Genomic DNA, 19,557 nt, shown 5'->3' with positions numbered 1-19,557 from the left:
GTCCCAGATCGTGTTCTTCAATTCATTTATTCGAAAAGTTAGATAGGTATACAGGAGTCGAGCTACTATGTTTTTAATCGTGATAACGGCGAGATGATGCTGACTGAATTGCAGGTAGGTAGTGAGACATGCAACCCCCACCCCCACTGTGTGGCTGGAGCTTCTCGCCAGCCCCACGGCGAAGTACCTAGTACATTGTAGGCTACTGCTCAGGTGGAGACACCTGCTTATCGGCTTATCAGCATGGGTCCCTTTCAAAAAAAGTTGATGGAGCAGATCTATGGCTGGAAGCTTGAGTAACGCCTACTGGGTATCATACCTACAGCAAAGCGAATTTGCTGCATTTTGATCTTCGCGTGGACGCACTTTTTCACAATGGGTACTGGAAATCGGCTTAAGCACCAGGGCATACCAGAGCCACTGTCTGAAGCGCATATTGCGAAACTTAAGCGCAAAGCTGGATTGCCTGTCGACGATGTCCCAGAGACGAAGAAGCGGAAGTCGCAAAACGGCAAAGCTAGTATCAAGGCCAATGGAAAATCTAAACCTGCGAAAGCGCCCCAAGCTCTCCCTTTGCGCAATGGCAAAGTAGTGAAACCGAAGTCCAAGAAAAGCAAGCCTGAACCCGAATTAGACGTCGACGATATGAGCGAGGGTATTGGAGGCGGGTTCAGCGACGAAGACATGTCGGATCTGGAGGAGGCTGGGCTTAAGGACGATTTCTTAGGCTCTGATGACTCAGTTTACGACTCGGAGGGAGAGGGCGCGGACGATCGCAGAGCTATGTTCTCTGAGGACGAAGACGACTCTGACGCGGAGGAGAAACTCACGGCTGCTAACATTGTTGGCCTTTCCCGGAAATTGGACAAGGAGAAAGCCGAAGAAGAAGCCGAACTTCAAGAGACGCTGCAGACCAACATCGACATCCCTCACGTTCTCGAAGACGGAGCCGAAGAGAATAAGGCATTGCTGGCTCCCGATTTACAGCTCTTGAGGCAACGAATAACCGATACTGTCCGTGTGTTAGAGGACCTGAAAAATTTGGCGGAGCCGGGCACTTCTCGATCAGAGTATACTGCGCAATTGTTGAAAGATATTTGCGCATACTATGGTTATTCAGAATTTCTCGCTGAAAAGCTGCTGAATTTGTTCCCGCCGGTAAGCCTTTGCTTCATCCAGGGCCTCAACTCTCATTCATATCCAATCATAAGCGCTGACACATTTTACAGAGAGAAGCTCTCGCTTTTTTTGATGCCAATGAAACGTTAGTACCTTCTGGTGCTAGTTTCACCAACTTGTCTTGTTTTGAAGTATCCTGAGTTGAGTTTTTACTAATTGTTGATCTGAAGTCCTCGCCCTATCGTCATAAGGTATGTTTATAAAGCCATCAACAATACTGAATGGCTTGGATTAACATGTGATCAGAACAAACACTCTCAAGACCTCCAGGAGAGAGCTCGCCTCAGCCCTTATCAACCGTGGTGTAACGCTTGAGCCAGTAAGAGACTTCCAATGCCTCTTTCCAGATTCCGATTGCATATGTTGGCTTACCTTTGGACTGTGCTCAAATCGGAAGGGGGGAAACGACCGCTGACTCTTCTCTCTTTATAGGTCGGCAAATGGTCTAAGGTTGGCCTCCAAGTATTCGAATCAAATGTCCCGTAAGTATTTCACCAGTTGGGCTCCTCTCCCGGAATACCCCTCCGGGCTCTCATTTTCCAACTTACCCTTGCAGTTTATCTCGATGCTAACTGTATATTTCTAGCTTGGGAGGTAATAATAGAAGCCGTCACGAAATATCCCGGTTCATCGACTAATTTTTGAATTTAGCTACGCCCGAGTATCTTGCCGGGCATTATATTCTTCAAGCGGGAAGCAGTAAGTAACACACCTGGAAGCTTAGTAAGCAATGACTGACGATACAGGTTTTCTACCTTGCATGGCTTTAGCACCTCAAGAGGGAGAGAGAATATGTGAGTAAACTTAATGAATCACTTCAAGAATCGCTCAGCTTTTTTGCCCTGATATCTCATAGTGATCTTTGTCCTACGAGCATTTTTCTGCTAGACATGCTGACTGTGGTTTTGAAGTGGATATGGCCAGTGCCCCTGGTGGCAAGACCACATACCTAGCGGCGATGATGAAGAATACTGGATGCATATTTGCAAACGTAGGTAAACTTCGAGATGGCGTTAATGTATGAAACTAAAATCGCCCAGGATCCTTCCAAGACGCGATCACGCGGTTTAATAGGAAACATTCACAGACTTGGAGTCAGGAATGGTAAGTGACCTATGATATATGCCCAATTTCTTTCATAGTTATCTAACTTGCCAATTAGTTGTTGTCTGCAATTATGATGCTGTAAGTCGGGAAAAATCCCCTGTGGCATTTAATTGCATTAGTGTACTGGGAGCTCCGAGTTCTAATTTTCATTAGCGAGAATTCCCGCACGTCATAGGCGGTTTTGATCGCGTTTTGCTTGGTAAGTAATTCCCAACTGTCTTTTGATTCCCTAGTTTCTTGATGCCTTGCCAGAAAACATTGAATATATACATTCAGCTGTCTCAGGTTTCGCTTCTTTGAGGATTATTGCTAACCTATTATGCTACAGATGCGTAAGTCATACCTGCGGATTTATATCTCATGAGATTGCATCCTTGCAAGCTAGCTTCCGCCACATTTACTGATTTGATTGGTGTAATAGACCGTGTACAGGAACAGGTGGTGAGTATTCGAAGGTTCATTGGTTTGATCATCATAACTGACATAAACAGTCATCGCAAAGGATCCCTCCGTAAAAACCAATAAAGGTCCTCAGGATTTCATCTCGATACCTCACACCCAAAAGCAATTGCTTTTGGCGGCTATCGACTCGGTGAACCATGCTGGCACTGGCGGTTTCATAGTAAGTGATAGTAATTATTTCACCCATAATATCCACTCTAGCAGCACCTGCCACTCAATCTCACCCTCTGCATTCTGAACTTTTAAGTCCAACCACTCACGCTTATCTCAAAAGGTATATTCCACTTGTAGCGTCAGCGTCGAAGAAAACGAAATGGGTAAGTTTGCTTTGTTCTGTTGAATTATGCAATTACTGACCCTGTATAGTCGTCCAATATGCTTTGAAGAAGAGGGTAGGTTGCGACCGGTATTAAAAACTCTAGTAAAAGGCAAAATACTAACCCCTGTTATTAAAGCCGAACGTCAGATTGGTGTCCACTGAGTCCGAAATCCCCTTCGGGACGCCCGGATTTACGTCGTACCAGGGTAAAACCTTTGAGTAAGTGGGATCCCTTTCCATTAAGAAAATGAGATTTATGATCGCTATTGGAGCATTCCGAATAATTGCCTCATGACACACTTGTTAACATAGAATTTACAGCAAGAGTTTAAGTCTCACTCGCCGATTTGTGAGTATACCGATACCTTTACTATACCTCCCTCACTGGAGAGTCATCCTTACCTCGCTTGCTCTACGTACAAAGAGCTCGGTGTAATCTATCTTTGATATATACCGTTCAAAGTTCGCTGACCATATATTTAGTATCCACATACTTTGAACATGGACGGCTTGTGAGTATACTGCAAACTTGAATTCACCCTGAATGTGTGGCTAATTGTTTACAGCTTTGTCGCCAAGTTCCACAAGATAGGGCCAACACCCGCGAACTTGATCAGGAACGGGGCTGAGTCGGCTCCGAAACAACAAGAAGTAATTGACAAAACTCCTATCCTGGCCGACGACAAGACTCCTGCTCAGGCTGTGGTGGATGATGATTTTGGCGGGTTTGATGATGACGAAGACGCCGAATATATGCAGCGTGCAAAGCGAAATGCGATGCGAAAGCGAGGTCTTGACCCCAAGGCTCTCGAGAAGCCTAAAGCCAAAACCAAGGCGAAGAGTGAAAGCTCGGAAGTCAAGAGCAAGGCAAAACCCACGAACGGCAGTAAAGCAAAGAGCAAGAGTAAAGCATAGATATCTAACTAATATTGGCCATTTACTGGTTTGACATTAAACTTCTTCATACCAATGTCAACGTTCTATCTCTTGCCAACGTGAAAGACCCCGGGCACATGTACTTCAGCCGCACCTAGAGCCTTGGCACTAGGGACCACCTCTGGTAGCTTCCACGTGAGAGCAAGCTAAAACTACGTCCAAGAGCCTATGTGACAAGCCGAATTTGAGGCTGTTTAAGTCACAATGTCTAGCAATCTTTGTCATTTCTGCCAGTCAATTGAGTGGGATCGGATACTCAGCCAAGTGTTCAACCCTGAAACCGACAAACCCGAGTATAGAGAACAAGTCAAGTGTGGTGAACATGGTCTGGCCATTATCAGGTCAAATCAAGATACATGCGAGTTATGCGAACTCATCAGCGACGCATCTCGAGCCTTGAAACCGTGGTGGCCTATCGCCGAATTCCTCGACCGTCCAGAACGAATTACTTGTGCATTCTTCTATGGCCGAAACCGCCTTGGGCCTGGAGGCCTGGATGTTAGTATATCTCAAGCAAGTGTTGTATTGCATCGAATGTTCGCCCAGTTGAATCCGAAATACGATTCATCCGCGGGTTTAGTGAGGCAGCGTCGCCACAATACCCTGCCCGGTAAATCTCAGGCTACGGAAGGCGAGCTTCGCAACAACAGCTTGAATAGGCTACTGGTGCTAGCTGGACTTAAGCCTGTCCCGTCTACTGCTCAGACGTTTATGCAACTGCATCCTTGTCAACACCCAATCCCTACCATTGACGATTATGTACGTAGAGGAAATCCCTCCTTGGTGTTTCCTACCGGCCGCATCGTACAGCCAGAGGTCAACACTCGATTACTGGGGAAGTGGTACGACATTTGCCTCAAAAGTCATGGTTCAAAGTGTGAAAAGCCAGCATGGTTTACACCGGGAGCCGTCTGGCCGCGGGATCTTCGTCTCATCGATGTGAAGCAGCGCTGTATCGTCGATGTCCCGGCCGCGTGTCTCTATTTTACGCTGAGCTACGTATGGGGCGGGGAGAAAGATCCATTTCAGACCACCTTAGGAAACCTAGCGACCCTCAAGACCCCAGGCGCATTGGATTCATATTCACTGCCGAAAACGATCAATGACGCATTATGGCTCACCCGTGAGATGGGAGTTGATTATCTTTGGGTCGACAGATTATGTGTGATCCAAGACTCGGACGCTGACAAGGCCATACAGCTCCCCCAGATGGACCTCGTATACTCAGGCGCAGCGCTGACCATTGTAGCAGCAAGCGGTACGTCACTGGACGGGTTAGCCGGCTTGAACAATACGCCGAGGACAATCACTCAGCGTACAGCGCACGTAACAGAGAATCTCAGCGTCATGAATGTCCTGCGACTCGACGCGGCGTACCAAGCATCTGCATGGCGCACGCGTGGCTGGACGTTCCAAGAAGGACTCTGTTCGCGGCGCTCCATAGTCATCACGTCGGACCAAGTCTTTTGGTCCTGCGAGTCGGCAAAGTACTGCGAAACTATCGCATTCGAGGATTTCCCGACGACCGTCGAGCCCGGCGACATCATCTTCCGCGTGCTGTCCGGACATCCCGTGTTCGGCGAGTTCGGAGGCGCTAACTTCAGCTACGACGAACTAGGTTCGATGATCGCGGCGTATAACAAGCGGCATTTGAGTGTGCAGGGCGACATCCTCAATGCGTTCATGGGAGTGCTAAATCGCGTCTCCTTGGGCTCGGGCCATGAGTTCTATTGGGGACATTCCGCGTCCTGCATGTTCGGGCTGTCGCTGGCGTGGGTGAATATCACCTGGCAGCAAGATGGGCACCTACCTCCCAAAATTCCCTCTCGACGACGGGAGACGCATACTGTTCTTGCCCCGGATGGGTCGAGCGACGACATACCTTTTCCAAGCTGGTCTTGGCTAGGCTGGGGATGCGTGGAGGGTATCACGCGTTGCATCCCCAGACAAGTAAACATACAGCCCGAGCTGAATATTACGAAACTCGATGTTTACGGCAAATCCGCACCGATCAATAGTTCTAGCATTAAACTAGAAGATACGCGCTCGATTAAGATGAACGGGATTGACGCCTCGACCTCGGCGGGCTGGAAAGAGTGCACTGCCATCCCGCCGCATCGGATACATTCAGGGCTAGAGTTCAGGGATTCGGGTCGTCTGCTCTTCTGGACAAGCCATTCACAGCTTGTTACACGAGAGAACAAGATCTACAGTTCCTCAGATAGCAGCAGACAAATCGGCGAGTTGCTCCCCTTTTGGCAGCACCAAGTTGCGAAGCCGGAAGGGAAACTCAGTTTCATTGTTGTTGAGCGCAAGATTGATGATTATCGATATAACGATGTGCGCGCGGAGAGGAGGTTGTATCTTCTGCTTGTTCATTGGGTGAATCGTGAGGAGAATGTTGCTGAGAGGGTATGTACTGCTGAGGTTGATGAGGCTGCGTGGGTGGACGAGAGTCGCGAGTGGATTTTGGTGACACTGGCTTGATTATGTTTATATCCCACAGAATATAAATGGGATTACAGTAATCTCCTGCGATATGTGCACTCTAATGTATGAAGAGCCCTCGCTATAGTAAATCCTCTCCTATCACTACACTCGTATACATGGCACACGAGAAACCATGACTTTCTATCCACTTACTTCCATCATTCTCTTTACATCTACTACACTCGATCTACATCTATCTAAGATGGAGGCTCACCTCACGCCCGAGAGCTCACAAAGTCTCCCCCTCCAGTTGGTCTACTTCCACAGTATACTAATAATTACCTAAACCTTATTACTCCTACCAGTACCCTTCCACCCACTCCCCCTCCTATTCCCATACCCCTAATCCTGCCCTTGCTCTCTTCTTCCCTTTACTCCTATCTATACCCAGTTTGCATCTACGCATCCGGACGTTATAATTTACTCAGGTCAGTTTACTCCGTAAGGACACCAAAGACGAGGGGGAAGTGAAGGAAAGGGAGTGGGATGAAGGGAAGGCAGGTTATCCTCATGCCCAGCAGGTCCTCAAGCGATTCCAGCTCAGTTACATCTTATCTCACGCTTAAATGCTTCGTTCCTATAGTCAACTGTTTGTGATAGTACATGATACTAGCAACATTTGGCCGAGTTAGATTTAAGATGGCATGGTCAAGTTCCCCTTGTGGCCTAATATATCACCAAGATCTCGACCGCAGCTCTTCTAGTGAGTCCCACCTTCGTATATTGGTCGCCCTCAGCACTACCCCCCTTGGAACACTTTATCTGTAGCGTATCTCGGTGTATTCAACGTCTGACAACGCTCCTTCTCACACCTAAGACATGACTATTCAAGCCTGTATTACCCTCAGCGTAGTTGGCCCTCAATATGAACAGCCCTCTGTTAATCTCCGTGATATGATTTCTCCACGGCAGGTTATAGCGGTACAGTTTACCGACAGTTGCCCTCAATACTAGCGCCTAGGTTATATATTTCAATTCTATAAGTTTATGTAAAAGACCATTAAGAACTTAAAGATTGCATTGACACATTTGTTCTGGTGTTCAAGTATTACGGGATAGAGATGCCGCACCACACCACAATACTACCAATAAGACGTCATAAGGTCCGAAGCTCCATCCCCTATACTCGCTATACATAGTACTATAACAACAACAATGTTAAAGGTATTAATTCGATGTGAAAAATCGATTAATGACTAATAGATTTAGTAACAGTTTAACTCTCTAAATCATCTCGTACCTCTTGAGTGAGGTCAGTCTGATTATGAGTAATAAAGCTCACATTTAAACTCACGTAGCCCCTGTGATAGCTTTTATATGAGCTACAGCCTGTGATGGGTAATCAGTGTTGCGTTCCAGTCTGCGTATTCATCCACAATCCATTGACAGTATGACTCCCACTTTTCCTGCCACAGCCTCAATCGCTCTGCTTTTACGCCGGTCCCGTCAACTCCGAGCTCGATGTCATGGATCCACTCCTCTTGACTTTGGTCCACAAAATTTGACCAGCGAACTGAGTTTTGAGCCAAGGCACCCAGGCCCCCCAGTCCAATATTATCAAATCCTTGAATGACTTGATAATAGTCGTAACTCAAACCTGCTGCATCTTCTCCTAGAATGGCTGGATCGTCGTTGCTAATAGCCGTGGCTACACCATGAGCAATCACTACAACGGCTTGTGTTAGTAGGAGTTCAAGCTGAAAGCTAATTATGTTTTGGAGTCTCCATCAGCGCCTATGACATTTCATAGTTGTCGGCCGAATTCGAAGCATATCCAAGACCTTAATAGGCTCTTCTAGACACGAAAATAACACGCAAGAATTCAGATCTACTCACTTGCAGGTATTGGGTGGTGTAAGATGTCAGTACTCAATCTCAAAACTTCGTTCGAGATTGGGCAAACCTCGACCATGATTTTCTTCTCCTTATATTGGTCGAGTAGTAATGGATGCTTGTATAAGGAAAATCCGTGACCAATACGGCGACTATCGAACAACAAGGCGTCAAAAAGGTTGTTATCGGTAGAGTTACCGTCTCCAAGGGTTTCTCCTGCGTGGAAGAAAAAGGGGTATGTCAAATTCAACGCCTGGGTCTTGTTTTGAAACCACAAGAGTTCAGGGGCCAAATCTAGAAGTGTTCGCCCTAAATCTTCCTGTGCCACAACATCGTAGCCACTGAATAGATCGGGGAAGTGCATCTTGCGTTCGATGGCTTTGTCCATATCTAGGACACGCATGTTAGCATCTGAAATGTAGAAATAGACGAAGCTACTGCAAGGTGACTGTCCAGAGACTTACTACTCATAAGTTGAGACGGATTCAGACCACGATAATCTGCCCAAATGATCCGAACTCCCCAAAGATTTTTGCCTTTCTCTGTCGCTTGGAATTTGTTCAATTCTTCCAATAGTACGCGGATCCAGAAGTCGAGATCAGGGTTTGGAGTGTCCTTGCCCTCAGGAACCAACTTGGCAGATGATCCGCCAGACCGAAGCTCAACCCAGGTGATGCCGTCGTCCACCCAGGCATTGAAAACACTCTGGTATGTCTTTCGAACGACTGGTTCGTACGTCATCGCCGATCCAGCTGGATCAAAGCACTACAGCCGTTGGATTCAGTAATTACTCTTTCAGGTAAAAGTTTCGGGAGCTCTGTATACTGCGGAGACACACTTGTGCCTCTAATAGGCAACTATGGCCACCTGGGGTAACTATAATAGGAAGAAAATGACTCCACTGGTTACATACTGACTGGAATTTTCTCCAGATTTCATCAACACCAAGATCATGGCGAAGGACATCATCTCTCGTGACGGCCACTTTCGTCATCAGGAATTCGATGAATGCTGACCTGCCGCCTGAGAAGCTCTCCGCTGCATACACTGCAGGAACCTTAGTTCCACCTTGATAGTATGGAGACTCGATAGAAACATTTGCTACTTTGGGATCAGCTGCTAGGTCAGTCACATGTGAAAAGGCGATTGTAGTGTTCTCGGCAGCAAGTTCAGTCGAGATATCCTGCGAGCTTGTGATGACGATTCCATCAGTGTCGAGAAGTATGTTGAATATGGTCTCAAATTGGAGGATAGCGCTGGAGTGAACGTGTAGCAGAGCCCCTTTTGGCAATTTGGACACAATTTGCCAGAGCTTCGTAGAAGGAATGAGAGGTTTGGCGTTAGCAAAGATTTCTCCAGCGAATCTCTCGTTATCCTCTAGCTCGATCCCTGCCGGCTTTCTCCAGAAATTATCTATCTCATACTGACGGATCGCGCCAACGATCGCTTCAGCTTGTTGCGCTACAGGTGATAGAGTAGACCGGAATTCATGGTCTGCCTTCGAGTTAGCTTCAAATCCAGAAGATTCAGTCGAACATATGAATGGCAGTTGTTGCGCATACCTTGACGTTGAAGCTTTTCCTGTGCTATAAGTTCAGTCCTTCTTCTTATATGATTCTGAACTGCTGGCTCATCCGCTTGCGAGCAGACATTGCCGACGAGCAGTGCAAGAACAGGCAAATACTGCGATACTCGTGAAAAATTCGGGAGAACCATTGCGACTGTCAGGGCGAAGTAGATCACCTCAGTAAACCCCTTAGATCTGGACCAACAATGGGAATGGTATCATCAACGACAGATCTGCTCACTTCTTCCGTGGCAAGACCGCAAATATATACCTAGATGCTACTATTTTCCTCAAGGCTTCTTCTACCGACGAATAGCGGAGATGCAGACCGTAACACCCGCTATGCGTGAACCGCGGATCCAAATGTATTAGGTAGGCGACACAGCGTATGGATTTTGCCATGTCTTTCGACTATTGGACAAACATCATTTCTTTTTTTTTTGATTTCTTTGGGACACTTTGCCGACTCTCCGAACAACAGCGGCTACATGCGTATTCTACCAAGCTCGTACACCGACACAACTGTTTGTGGCTTGCAGTCTGAAGCTACATTCAGCTCGTGTTCATCAATCGAGACGCGGGCTGCTAGAAACACTATTGGGCGCCGTGCATTCGCTGGGCCAATTGCCTCTACGCGTATGAACTCTGTGTGGAGGGTGCATGTGGGTTAGTGGAGAGATGTTCCATGACTTAGTTCTAAGTGAGAAACAATCACTGCTCCAATGATGTCATGAAGTGGCATCGTGAGATGTTGCTATGGGATACACGGCGTACAGCTCAACATTTGACGACTCGGCCCGACGGTGTGCGGAGTGCAGCATGCAGGAGAGCGCGGCTGGAGTACAGAATTCTTCGGGAATTACCTGAATAGAACAAGTGCCCTACATCGGAGCCCAAGACTCGAGTATATTCAATAGAAAGCCAAAAACCATTGCCGAAGGAACAATGGCATTACTATCATGGCGATACCTATCCGTAATGGTAGCAGCTTCTAGATTCTTGGACTCTACGTTCCATTGAATATGGCACATGTACCATAGTTTCACAATCTAAACATCAGATGAGATCGTGTGCATAGAGATCGCGGGTCATCGTGACCAAATAGATGATTACGGATACTAGACTGCTATCAGTATGTAGACTTCAGCTCGCCGTAGCCGTCGCGCTGGAGACTGTCCTACCGAAAAACGGATTGTCAAAAGAACTGACCAGTCCGATTCCCTTCCCCCGCGGCAAAATACCAGTTGCATTTGCATTGATACATCGCCAGTTATGATTATATGATATGAACCAGAATGGCTTGGCAACGCTAGTGCTTCTTAGTTTGGACTAAACAGCTGCCGCTATAAATCTCACTGAAAGTGATTCCAAACCCAGGGACAGAGTCAACGAATGATCGTGACACGAGCTAGAAACATGACATCCGACACGGCTTCCTGCATGCATACAACATACTCCCCAGATTGCGCTGTCGGCCGCGAGGTTCTGGCCGACGCCACTGAACTTCTTGTTGACGGCCGGTATATCTACTTCACTCAAATAAGGTCTAGGTTGGTTGAACGCATATATTGGGGGGGGATGGGCCATACGAAGTCTAATTGCGTACGATTGATCAAGGCCAGCCACTACGCGTAGGCGTACGTACGCAGTGTGCCTTTATTAAGCCGGCTACGCAACTAGACTTCGAAGGCTGCCCAAACCCATGGCCCAACACTTGTTCATTTTTTATTTGGGATTGAGGAAGGGAAAGGGGGTCAATGGATTGGACCTTGGCTAAAAAACCTCCACTAAAAACCACCCCCTTCGTGGGAGGTGGAAAAGTAAGGTGACGGAGGAAAACCCAAGCCGCGAGGGCGCGGCGAAGGCAGCCCTTATAAGGGGCTGCCAAGCGGCTTCCGCGGCGCGGTAGGCCTTTTTGGGAAGTAGAACTACTAGTAATTAAGTACTGTTCAGCTCGGTCTTGTCCGGATAAGTAAGCTGTTTCACAGCTACGCGTAGTTAAGTCTCTATCTATGAGATGTAACACGAACCATGTGGTTTCGGGGGCTGCAAGCACTGGACAGACTATGACACTCTTCGGTCACTAGTAATGAACGAAAAGCGTATAATAAGGAAGCGACTTAGATAATCTTCTAGATAACACAGGAGACAACAGTGAATGTCAATATTAATCAAACCAAATATGAGTAGAGTAAATTGGTATAAGGCGGGTTTTGCTTGTATCCTTAGCGGTTAAGAGGATGCTGGTGCTCGAATGCCGATATAAGATCATCTAAGCCTACAGGTAGGATGTGATACAGGATTTTAATATTTATGAAGATTTAGGCTACGAAGCTACCTACAGCATTAAGAGCTCTTGTCTAAGCTATGTTCGTTGACCCTCTAAGTCCTCTACCTTTATGTGGGGACTATGAAGTTGGAATAAGCCAATTCATTCGGACGAGGTTAGATCTGCAGTAGGTCCCACACTGGATCTGCAGTATACAGGTGGTAGCAGTCCGACTTCAGCTAGCTGCGAAATTTGCACACTGTATACTTCAAAATACACACCAAAATCAGGTGTTGTAAGGTGTGAGGTTGTTGTGGGTTGTTGATCAGTGCCTTTTTTCAGCCATATATTTCAGAAGTAAGTGATGGAATTGAAGGATCGTAAGAGTTGTTGAAAGTTAGTACCTAGTTAGTAAGAGGTAAGTGTGGAAAGGTGTAGATAGTGTGGGGAAAACGGTGCTAATGGCACGTTACAGGCCGTTGCAGCTGTAGGCATTTGTATACTGCAGATCCAACCTCGTCCTTCAGAATGTTCATTAGCGATGAAGATGCAATAAAATTAAAGAAATTGCTTACTCATTCTAAGCATCAATGGGGTCATGCCAGTATGAGCTCGTAGAAATGGAAAGCTCACTTATGATACTTGTTGGCTTTGCCCACGAGCTCTTCCCTATATTCTTCGAATACGACGGGATGTGATAGAACCTATTTTCAATTATGACCGTACAACCCTATAAACAATTTTTGATGGGAGTCTCTGTAGCCTTAGTAGAGCGGACCGAAAAATCAGAAACTTCGGCAGCAATTGTAGGATTTCGCTATGTAACATGCCATAACCATAGATAGATTTTATACCCATTTATTTGGGGGCGACAACTTTTAATTGGATTGACTCTTCAGATGTCTTTCTGCGATAGGTCCGCTACATAATACCAAATTCGTCATTTCTTTCGTCATCGCCACCAATAACCTGACAATGTTGCAGCGCCCGTCAGCTTTTGATTATGGGTGAGCTTTTGATGCCAGATCTGAACTACACTATATATTTAACAACACCCTTCACGGCTACTTGTCCAGTTTCAATCATATCCTATACTTTGTATCATATTAAATCTAAATACCAAGTTAATGCTAAGTCCTTTTCCCAAAATCGAAAAAAAGATTCTTCGGGGATTTGGATCTGCACCGATACTATTCCACACGAGGGAGGGAAGATGATGGACAATGAACAGCCTCCGTCCTCTTTGATTCGTACACCAACTTTAGAGTCAGGAACCCCCTTCAGTAGAAGAAGCCTTGGGAGATTGGGTGGTCTTTTGATCCAAGAGTTCGCGTCCGAATTCAGGCCTCGGAACAACGAGGATCAAGATGCCGTTGAAACGATCCTAGCTCGAGAGGCTGAATCTGTTGAACCTTTAATTGATACATCTGCGAGGGCCTCGACACACCATAAAATAGCGTTGACCTTGCAGCTGGAGTACAGCCACTTCAAAAACCGAGACGCCGGAGTAATCAACCGAACGAGCGCTCTTGGGAACATTTTCCAGGGCCGTCCGCCCCACAAACGCAACCCAGCATTCTCTTGTGATGAACTACTGTCGCATTGGAGATTTGCCGCTCCTCAACCCTCAAGCTGCGAGGCTGCTCAGAATACAGGTACATATACATGAACTATCAACTTTCTCATGATGACTGATGATCATTTCCAGCGAAGGTCAAACGAACAAAAGTGGAAAATAATGACAAAGTGACGGATTGGATGTGTCGAATAGCACGCGAGCTAGTAAACAATGATAATGGTAGCAGCCTGCAGCTTATGTATGTACAGACCATCTGGATTCCCAAGCCTCTCGTTTTGCTGATTGACTTAAGATCACTCGCGGAGCAGCCCAACCGTGGAGATGTTGTCTGTTTCTTTTCTTTCTGGCGATACACTGTCGCTACTTTCCGTGGACGAGTAGACACATTGCACCTATTCCCCACGTGGCTGCTAGAAATTCTAGTAGCGCATTGCTGGAATTTCAATTTGACGCCGTGGTGGTCAGCGCCACCTGTTGAGAGTGCACAAGTCAGGCCGAAACCAGACATACTCCCATCAAAGAGAGCTCTCAAGACTTCTACAACCCAATCTTCCCCTTTCGATATGGCATATTGGGGAAAAGATAAGAAGCGGCCTGGTAACCTAGATCCTACACGAGGAGACAATGAAATCTTCCTTTGCTGGCAGGACACCTGCGCCACATATACTTCTGACACCGCAGTCTATATATGGGAGCCTCAGAACTCTATCCCCATGTGCCAACATGCAAAGGTCGTTGTGTCTTCTAGCAAGACTCATGCTGGTTGCGAAGAAGTGCGTCTTATTATCGCATTTGGGACATGTCGAGCACACACATTATTTACCAAGAGACGTGATGCGACAATCGAACTCGATGTTCCATCTCAAGCAGATCATCAAGCCCAGCAGTGGTCACCTTGGAGAGAAATGGTCCTCTCCTTATGTTGCGTCTTCGAAGTTCTCATTTCGGACACTTGGGAATTCATCAACAAATGCCATGATGAAAGTGAGCGAGTTGTGAGTGAAAGACAGCCTGACACCTGAATATCCGAATCTCCTGAACTAAGACACGATAGCAACTTCTCGGACGTCGGAGCCCATCTACAAGCAAACTGCGGTTCTCGTTACATCTAGAAGACTGCTGTAAAGTAACACAGCGTAGAATTCGCCATGATCTGAAGGTTTTCCATCATTTCACACGTTGGATTAATCAGTCAGACCGCTCTCGCCATAGCAACGCGTCTCTCCAGAGTAGACTAGACATCCTGAAAAAGGACATGGAGTTCCTTGAAAATGAGTTAAAGAAGCTCCAAGCCACCCTCAAAGAAAATCAGAAGATCATGCGTGACCACTTCCAACTAGCGCAAGACCTTAGAGTGTTTAGGATCACCATTCTCGCGGCCATTTTCCTTCCGCTTTCCTTCACTACAAGTTTCTTCGGCATGAACCTAAACCCGAACGTCGTGGAAGGGCCTTTAGGGTTCACGAACCTCACCAACATTACCCTCGATACAGTCCCTACCGACTTACGTGCATCGACGGAAGCGTTAGTTTCAATTATCGGTTCAAGCTCAAATCTGAATTTCAGTTGGCTAGTGTTTGGCGTTACGGCAGGCGCTCTCCTTCTTACCCTCCCGGTGTCGCTGTTTGTTGGAGCCGTGGTGCGGTTTCTCGTGGTTTGGGCCAAAGACCACATAGTGTATTGGCGTGTGATCGCGGTTGTTGGCGTCGTGATCTTCGCTTTCTTCAGCATAGGCGGTCTATACCTTCGTGACTTCTTGGGCTTTTATATCCTCTACATCATTACCAATTCTTTTCTCACCATTGCATTCACCTGGCGTGCCTATTCGGGGTGGCGCCTTAACGATCGTCCAATTATCTGGACCTCTCTTGCATCTCTTACCCTTGTCACTTTCTTGGTCAATATTCTAGCTTTGCGGGACGTTCCTTTACTAATTTTCCCCTGGTTATACGGGTTGCTCCTATGGGTGGTGCCCTGGTGGCATCAAAACCGTAGACTCCGCGGTGACTGAAGGGAAGAGTGTGTAGTATCGTATGGAACTCTAAATGATTCTAATGTTTTACACAATGAGGAGTGTTCGTTTGAATCAAGGTTATCATGTGGCACGACGCGACGGCTGGAGGTGGTGCATAATCGGGGGATCAGTACCTACTTAGCTTAGCTTGGGTAAAATAGAGGAAGTGGTAGAAGCAAGATGTGAGTACTAAAGCTGATACATAATGACTCTAATCGGTCATCTCAAAATCAAGTTGCGTTAGACTCGCCATTCCCTGACTCTAAAGCCACCTGAATATTAACACGATCATTTTCTGTCTTGTCCCAGTCTAGATAAGCCACCATCTCTTCTCGTATCCAGTTTCTTGGGCCTGTTGAAGTATTGCAATTCTGAGTCATCTGTTTAAAGTTAAGGCACTATTTACAGCTGGCTTTATTATACTGTAGTGGTAAGCCTATTGCCTTTCGTTACCGTTGATTGTTTATATAAGTTCCAGGAGGTTAGCTTTTATACCCTGTATCTTTTATTATAATATATTTCCAATACATCTCCCTTAAATCGTTATAGTTTAACAGCTAAGCTTAATATAATATTAATAATAATAAATAAATAAATAGAATAAGTCATTAAAATATCCCATAGCTGTTGCTTCATGCGGCAGGGGGAAGATCTACTATATGTAAGATACATTGCTATAATGAGCGTGTTCCAAACGAATCTTAAATGCTGTGAGATTGCATAACTTTGAACCGGCCACTAAATAGAAATAGAGTGGATAGGCAATATATTATATTGTTGGTATGCAAGTAACGCTTCAGCGCAAGGGGAATGTCGCACAATATGACCCGATTGGTCTCGGATGCTCCCCGCAGTCAGCGAGCTCGTTGGTGCCTAGGTCTGGAATAAATACTTATTGAGCCGCATGAGAAACGCACCTCGTTTGTAGACATCATCTCCAAAGGCAATGGCACCAGCACCAATTACAGAAGACTTCTATATGATTCTTGAAGTCGATCAGACTGCTAAAATCGAGGTGATCAACAAATCATATAGACGGCTCGCATTGAAGCACCACCCTGATCGGAATGCCGACCGCGATACTACCGCAGCCTTTCAGCTAGTACGTCTATCAACTGACGCAGCTGTTCAGCTCACTCGTTGATTAGTAGTCATTCTCTATGCTAAAATACGAGATTTCAAGCTAGGGAAAGCCTACGAAACATTGAAAGATGAACAAAAACGCCTAGCGTACGACCTCCTTTACCCCTCAATACGACGTCGTCACACGAGCTCTTCAGCATCTCGTCCGTCTCCCACTTCGGATCCGCCACCGCCACCCGAACCGCCCAGCGAAACGATACAAATCGCTAAACTTGAAAAGGCGAAACAAGATCGTCGAGCACAATGGTTAGCCAGCAAGAGAATCTTTGAATCTTCCATCTTCGAGCTCCAGAGAGACATTCGGCGGATAGAGAATGAAATCAAAGTGTTAAACGATATCTCCGCGGCAGAGGCAGCTCAAGAAGCGCGGGACAACAGTTGGGGCAGATGGCTGCTATCACCGATATACAAGAAAGCGCCCGTCAGCGAAGAAGAAAAGGCAAACATAGATAGGCGAAAGCAGGAGAGAAGACTCGAAAAGGACATGAAGGAGAGGCGACTAGATTCGAAACAAACGGATTTAAAAAAGCAGGAGAATCTCATGAAGAATCGCGAGGCTGAGGTCAGTGGCGCCGACACATACGACGATTGGAAAATACGGTCACTGCAGACCAAGATAAGGGAAAGAGAAACCAGGGCGAGGGAGGAGCGGGAAGCGAAGGAGAGGGCACAAAGGGAAGCGGAGGAGGCAGAGGCACGGAAGCGACAACAAGAGATGTGGGAAAGGTGGCGGCGTGAATCAGAAGAGCAAGCAAAAAAACGTCAGCGAGAAGCAGAAAAGCAAGCGGCAGAGTACGCGGCCGCAGCAAGAAAACGGCAGGAGGAGGCAGAAGAGGAGTTGAGAAAACGACATGCGGAGTACGCGGCGGCGGCGCAGAGGCGACAAGAAGACCAAGACCGTGCATGGGCGAGGGCGAGGCGGAGAGGTTCGTTCGACGACGAAGCACCACACATTTCAAGGACTGTCGGCTGCATCCACGACGGCTGGTGGCCGAAGGTACAGGGCCGCAAAGCATGCCCGAGGTGCTCCGAGATATGGACCTATCTACTGGAATGTCCAGAATGCAAGATGAAAGCGTGCCCAAAGTGCCAAGCCGAAGTACGTCCGAGGAGGAGGAATCCAAATAGGTGGTGAGAGTATCGTCACTTCGACTAGTTGGAGATGCCCGCCTGTTCCTATTTGGTTACATAGGTTGCAGGCGTGAAAGGCGCTACACCTAAAGCATGATAAATCTTCTCCTTCTTGCATCACAACGCAATTCTGTCGAACTGAAAAATCAATAAAGAAGTTAAGTGAAACTTTTAAATTTGGATATCAGCCCCCTTATGGGTTTCTGAGTAATATCGTCCCACTAATATGAATAGATACGTGGGCTGGAGGTTTAAGGATTAGGAGAGTAGGCGGACGGATGGCACTATGTCTTTCGGGATGGATGGGCCTTACGAAGTGGTAGACTTGCGGAATAATGATACCTTGAGATGCTGACAGGGAGCGCCTGTTGAGACCGTAAGTGACAAACCTCCCGATGAACAGCCGCAATACCGGGTGTACTCCCTCAGGCAAGAGCTAAGTGGTAGGCAAGGAGTGTTACTAGCCGCGCAGTTAAGCTCATCGCGAAGCAACTACCCGAGCCAAAGAGCGCTATCCTATATAATCGTAAGATAGGTACAAGAGCAAGACATGCAGAATGTAAAGAACATATTTATCTATCTCTTAAAACACTATATAAAACCCTATCTTAACTCTATTAAAATAAAGGTAACTTAGTTATATAATAGGACAGGTCTGGATGTGCAATAGGGCCCACTCTAAACGTGCAGTACACAACTGCACTCAGCTGTCAGAGACTATAGCGGGCTGTAACGCCTCATTGGCACCGTTTTCTCCGCACTATCTACAACTTCAAAGCTTCAACCATTACTTAACTTCTAACCTTTAACAACTTTTTCAATCCAATTTTAATACTTTTACATATTAACATTATACTTTTGAAATATATAATTGAAAAAGGCGTTGGCCAATAACTTACGATAACCTTATACCTTACAACCCTTAATTTTGGTACGTTTTTCAATATATACAGTGTACAGATGTCGTAGTCAGCTGGAATACCCTGCCAACAGTTATATACTGCACGTTTAAAGTAGGCCCTACTGCACATCCAGACTTGTCCATATAATAATTATTAAATAAAATAACTAACTATAAAATTATAAATCACTTTATTTATAACAAGGGCAGTTAAACTGGGCTTGGAACTGAGGATTCTGATTACAATGATCAACTAGGGCTGCATTAGTCCTTGACCAACCAACTCCTTCTCGGCTGTTGGTGGCTTGAGATGACTCTATATACAAATGATCTGCCAGCCCAGACCGCCTGGGTCTCTAGGGTCTGTTTCAAGAAGCGAAGTCTGTATAACCTCACTTTCCAATATCACCCAATATTGCCTGCATGTCTTGGAAGGTCATGAACAGCCTGCAATAGTCCTTCGTACGGCCGAAGTACAAGGCAAACTGCATTCTTCAACCGGCACAGAGGTTACACGTGTAACATTATTATATACCTTTTATTATAGCTTAATCATGTAAAAGGCTATAAAAATATCTTTAAGTAAAAGAGGGATGTTAAAAAGGCCCCAATCTAGCTAGGTATTTG

At 46.3% G+C, this 19,557-nt stretch overlaps 5 protein-coding genes across 5 annotated transcripts; 4 read left to right on the top strand and 1 right to left on the bottom strand.

Moving 5' to 3' along the window:
• The first annotated feature begins 199 nt into the window (after positions 1-199).
• Positions 200-4,059, top strand: F5B22DRAFT_621704 (NOL1/NOP2/sun family-domain-containing protein). Its single transcript, XM_047975911.1, has 21 exons — positions 200-1,158; positions 1,230-1,264; positions 1,350-1,370; positions 1,426-1,498; positions 1,612-1,661; positions 1,766-1,773; positions 1,831-1,878; positions 1,926-1,973; positions 2,091-2,170; positions 2,220-2,283; positions 2,342-2,364; positions 2,440-2,481; positions 2,523-2,530; positions 2,708-2,727; positions 2,778-2,908; positions 3,023-3,065; positions 3,115-3,140; positions 3,204-3,286; positions 3,389-3,416; positions 3,551-3,579; positions 3,634-4,059. Exons 1-21 carry the CDS (start codon positions 376-378, stop codon positions 3,980-3,982), a joined length of 1,992 nt encoding a protein of 663 aa, XP_047827308.1. The 5' UTR covers positions 200-375; the 3' UTR covers positions 3,983-4,059.
• F5B22DRAFT_621699 (HET-domain-containing protein) lies at positions 4,060-6,521 on the top strand. The gene has a single exon (XM_047975910.1). The coding sequence runs from the start codon at positions 4,208-4,210 to the stop codon at positions 6,488-6,490; it is 2,283 nt and encodes a 760-aa protein (XP_047827307.1). The 5' UTR covers positions 4,060-4,207; the 3' UTR covers positions 6,491-6,521.
• A 1,149-nt stretch (positions 6,522-7,670) lies between these two features.
• Positions 7,671-10,116, bottom strand: F5B22DRAFT_426666 (uncharacterized protein). The gene is made up of 5 exons (XM_047971715.1): positions 9,889-10,116; positions 9,240-9,820; positions 8,791-9,091; positions 8,330-8,716; positions 7,671-8,159 (listed from the first exon to the last, which is right to left on the bottom strand). Exons 1-5 carry the CDS (start codon positions 10,040-10,042, stop codon positions 7,816-7,818), a joined length of 1,767 nt encoding a protein of 588 aa, XP_047827306.1. The 5' UTR covers positions 10,043-10,116; the 3' UTR covers positions 7,671-7,815.
• A 3,259-nt stretch (positions 10,117-13,375) lies between these two features.
• F5B22DRAFT_650194 (uncharacterized protein) lies at positions 13,376-15,752 on the top strand (the record flags this gene model as incomplete). Its single annotated transcript, XM_047979279.1, has 4 exons — positions 13,376-13,817; positions 13,871-13,979; positions 14,034-14,736; positions 14,796-15,752. The coding sequence occupies 4 exons, from the start codon at positions 13,376-13,378 to the stop codon at positions 15,750-15,752; spliced, it is 2,211 nt and encodes a 736-aa protein (XP_047827305.1).
• Positions 15,753-16,631: 879 nt separating this feature from the next.
• On the top strand, positions 16,632-18,704 carry F5B22DRAFT_621690 (DnaJ domain-containing protein). Its single transcript, XM_047975909.1, has 2 exons — positions 16,632-16,857; positions 16,939-18,704. The coding sequence occupies exons 1-2, from the start codon at positions 16,702-16,704 to the stop codon at positions 18,031-18,033; spliced, it is 1,251 nt and encodes a 416-aa protein (XP_047827304.1). The 5' UTR covers positions 16,632-16,701; the 3' UTR covers positions 18,034-18,704.
• Positions 18,705-19,557: the final 853 nt, after the last annotated feature.

Source organism: Xylaria bambusicola (genome assembly GCF_022495145.1).
Source record: "Xylaria bambusicola strain CBS 139988 unplaced genomic scaffold F5B22scaffold_50, whole genome shotgun sequence".
NCBI lineage: Eukaryota > Fungi > Ascomycota > Sordariomycetes > Xylariales > Xylariaceae > Xylaria > Xylaria bambusicola.
Note: the sequence above shows the minus strand (reverse complement) of the source record. Positions and strands in the feature narration are given on the sequence as shown.

Excerpts from the sequence above, each read along its gene's own strand:
- F5B22DRAFT_621704 (XM_047975911.1), top strand. The coding sequence starts at position 376 with ATGGGTACTGGAAATCGGCTTAAGCACCAGGGCATACCAGAGCCACTG. Across the intron at positions 1,265-1,349 it reads TTTTTTGATGCCAATGAAAC|TCCTCGCCCTATCGTCATAA; the intron begins GTTAGTACCTTC and ends GTTGATCTGAAG. Across the intron at positions 2,728-2,777 it reads ACCGTGTACAGGAACAGGTG|TCATCGCAAAGGATCCCTCC; the intron begins GTGAGTATTCGA and ends TGACATAAACAG.
- F5B22DRAFT_426666 (XM_047971715.1), bottom strand. The coding sequence starts at position 10,042 with ATGGTTCTCCCGAATTTTTCACGAGTATCGCAGTATTTGCCTGTTCTT. Across the intron at positions 9,821-9,888 it reads GGAAAAGCTTCAACGTCAAG|ACCATGAATTCCGGTCTACT; the intron begins GTATGCGCAACA and ends ACTCGAAGGCAG. Across the intron at positions 8,160-8,329 it reads ACACCACCCAATACCTGCAA|TGATTGCTCATGGTGTAGCC; the intron begins GTGAGTAGATCT and ends AAGCCGTTGTAG.
- F5B22DRAFT_621699 (XM_047975910.1), top strand. The coding sequence starts at position 4,208 with ATGTCTAGCAATCTTTGTCATTTCTGCCAGTCAATTGAGTGGGATCGG.
- F5B22DRAFT_621690 (XM_047975909.1), top strand. The coding sequence starts at position 16,702 with ATGGCACCAGCACCAATTACAGAAGACTTCTATATGATTCTTGAAGTC. Across the intron at positions 16,858-16,938 it reads CTACCGCAGCCTTTCAGCTA|CTAGGGAAAGCCTACGAAAC; the intron begins GTACGTCTATCA and ends CGAGATTTCAAG.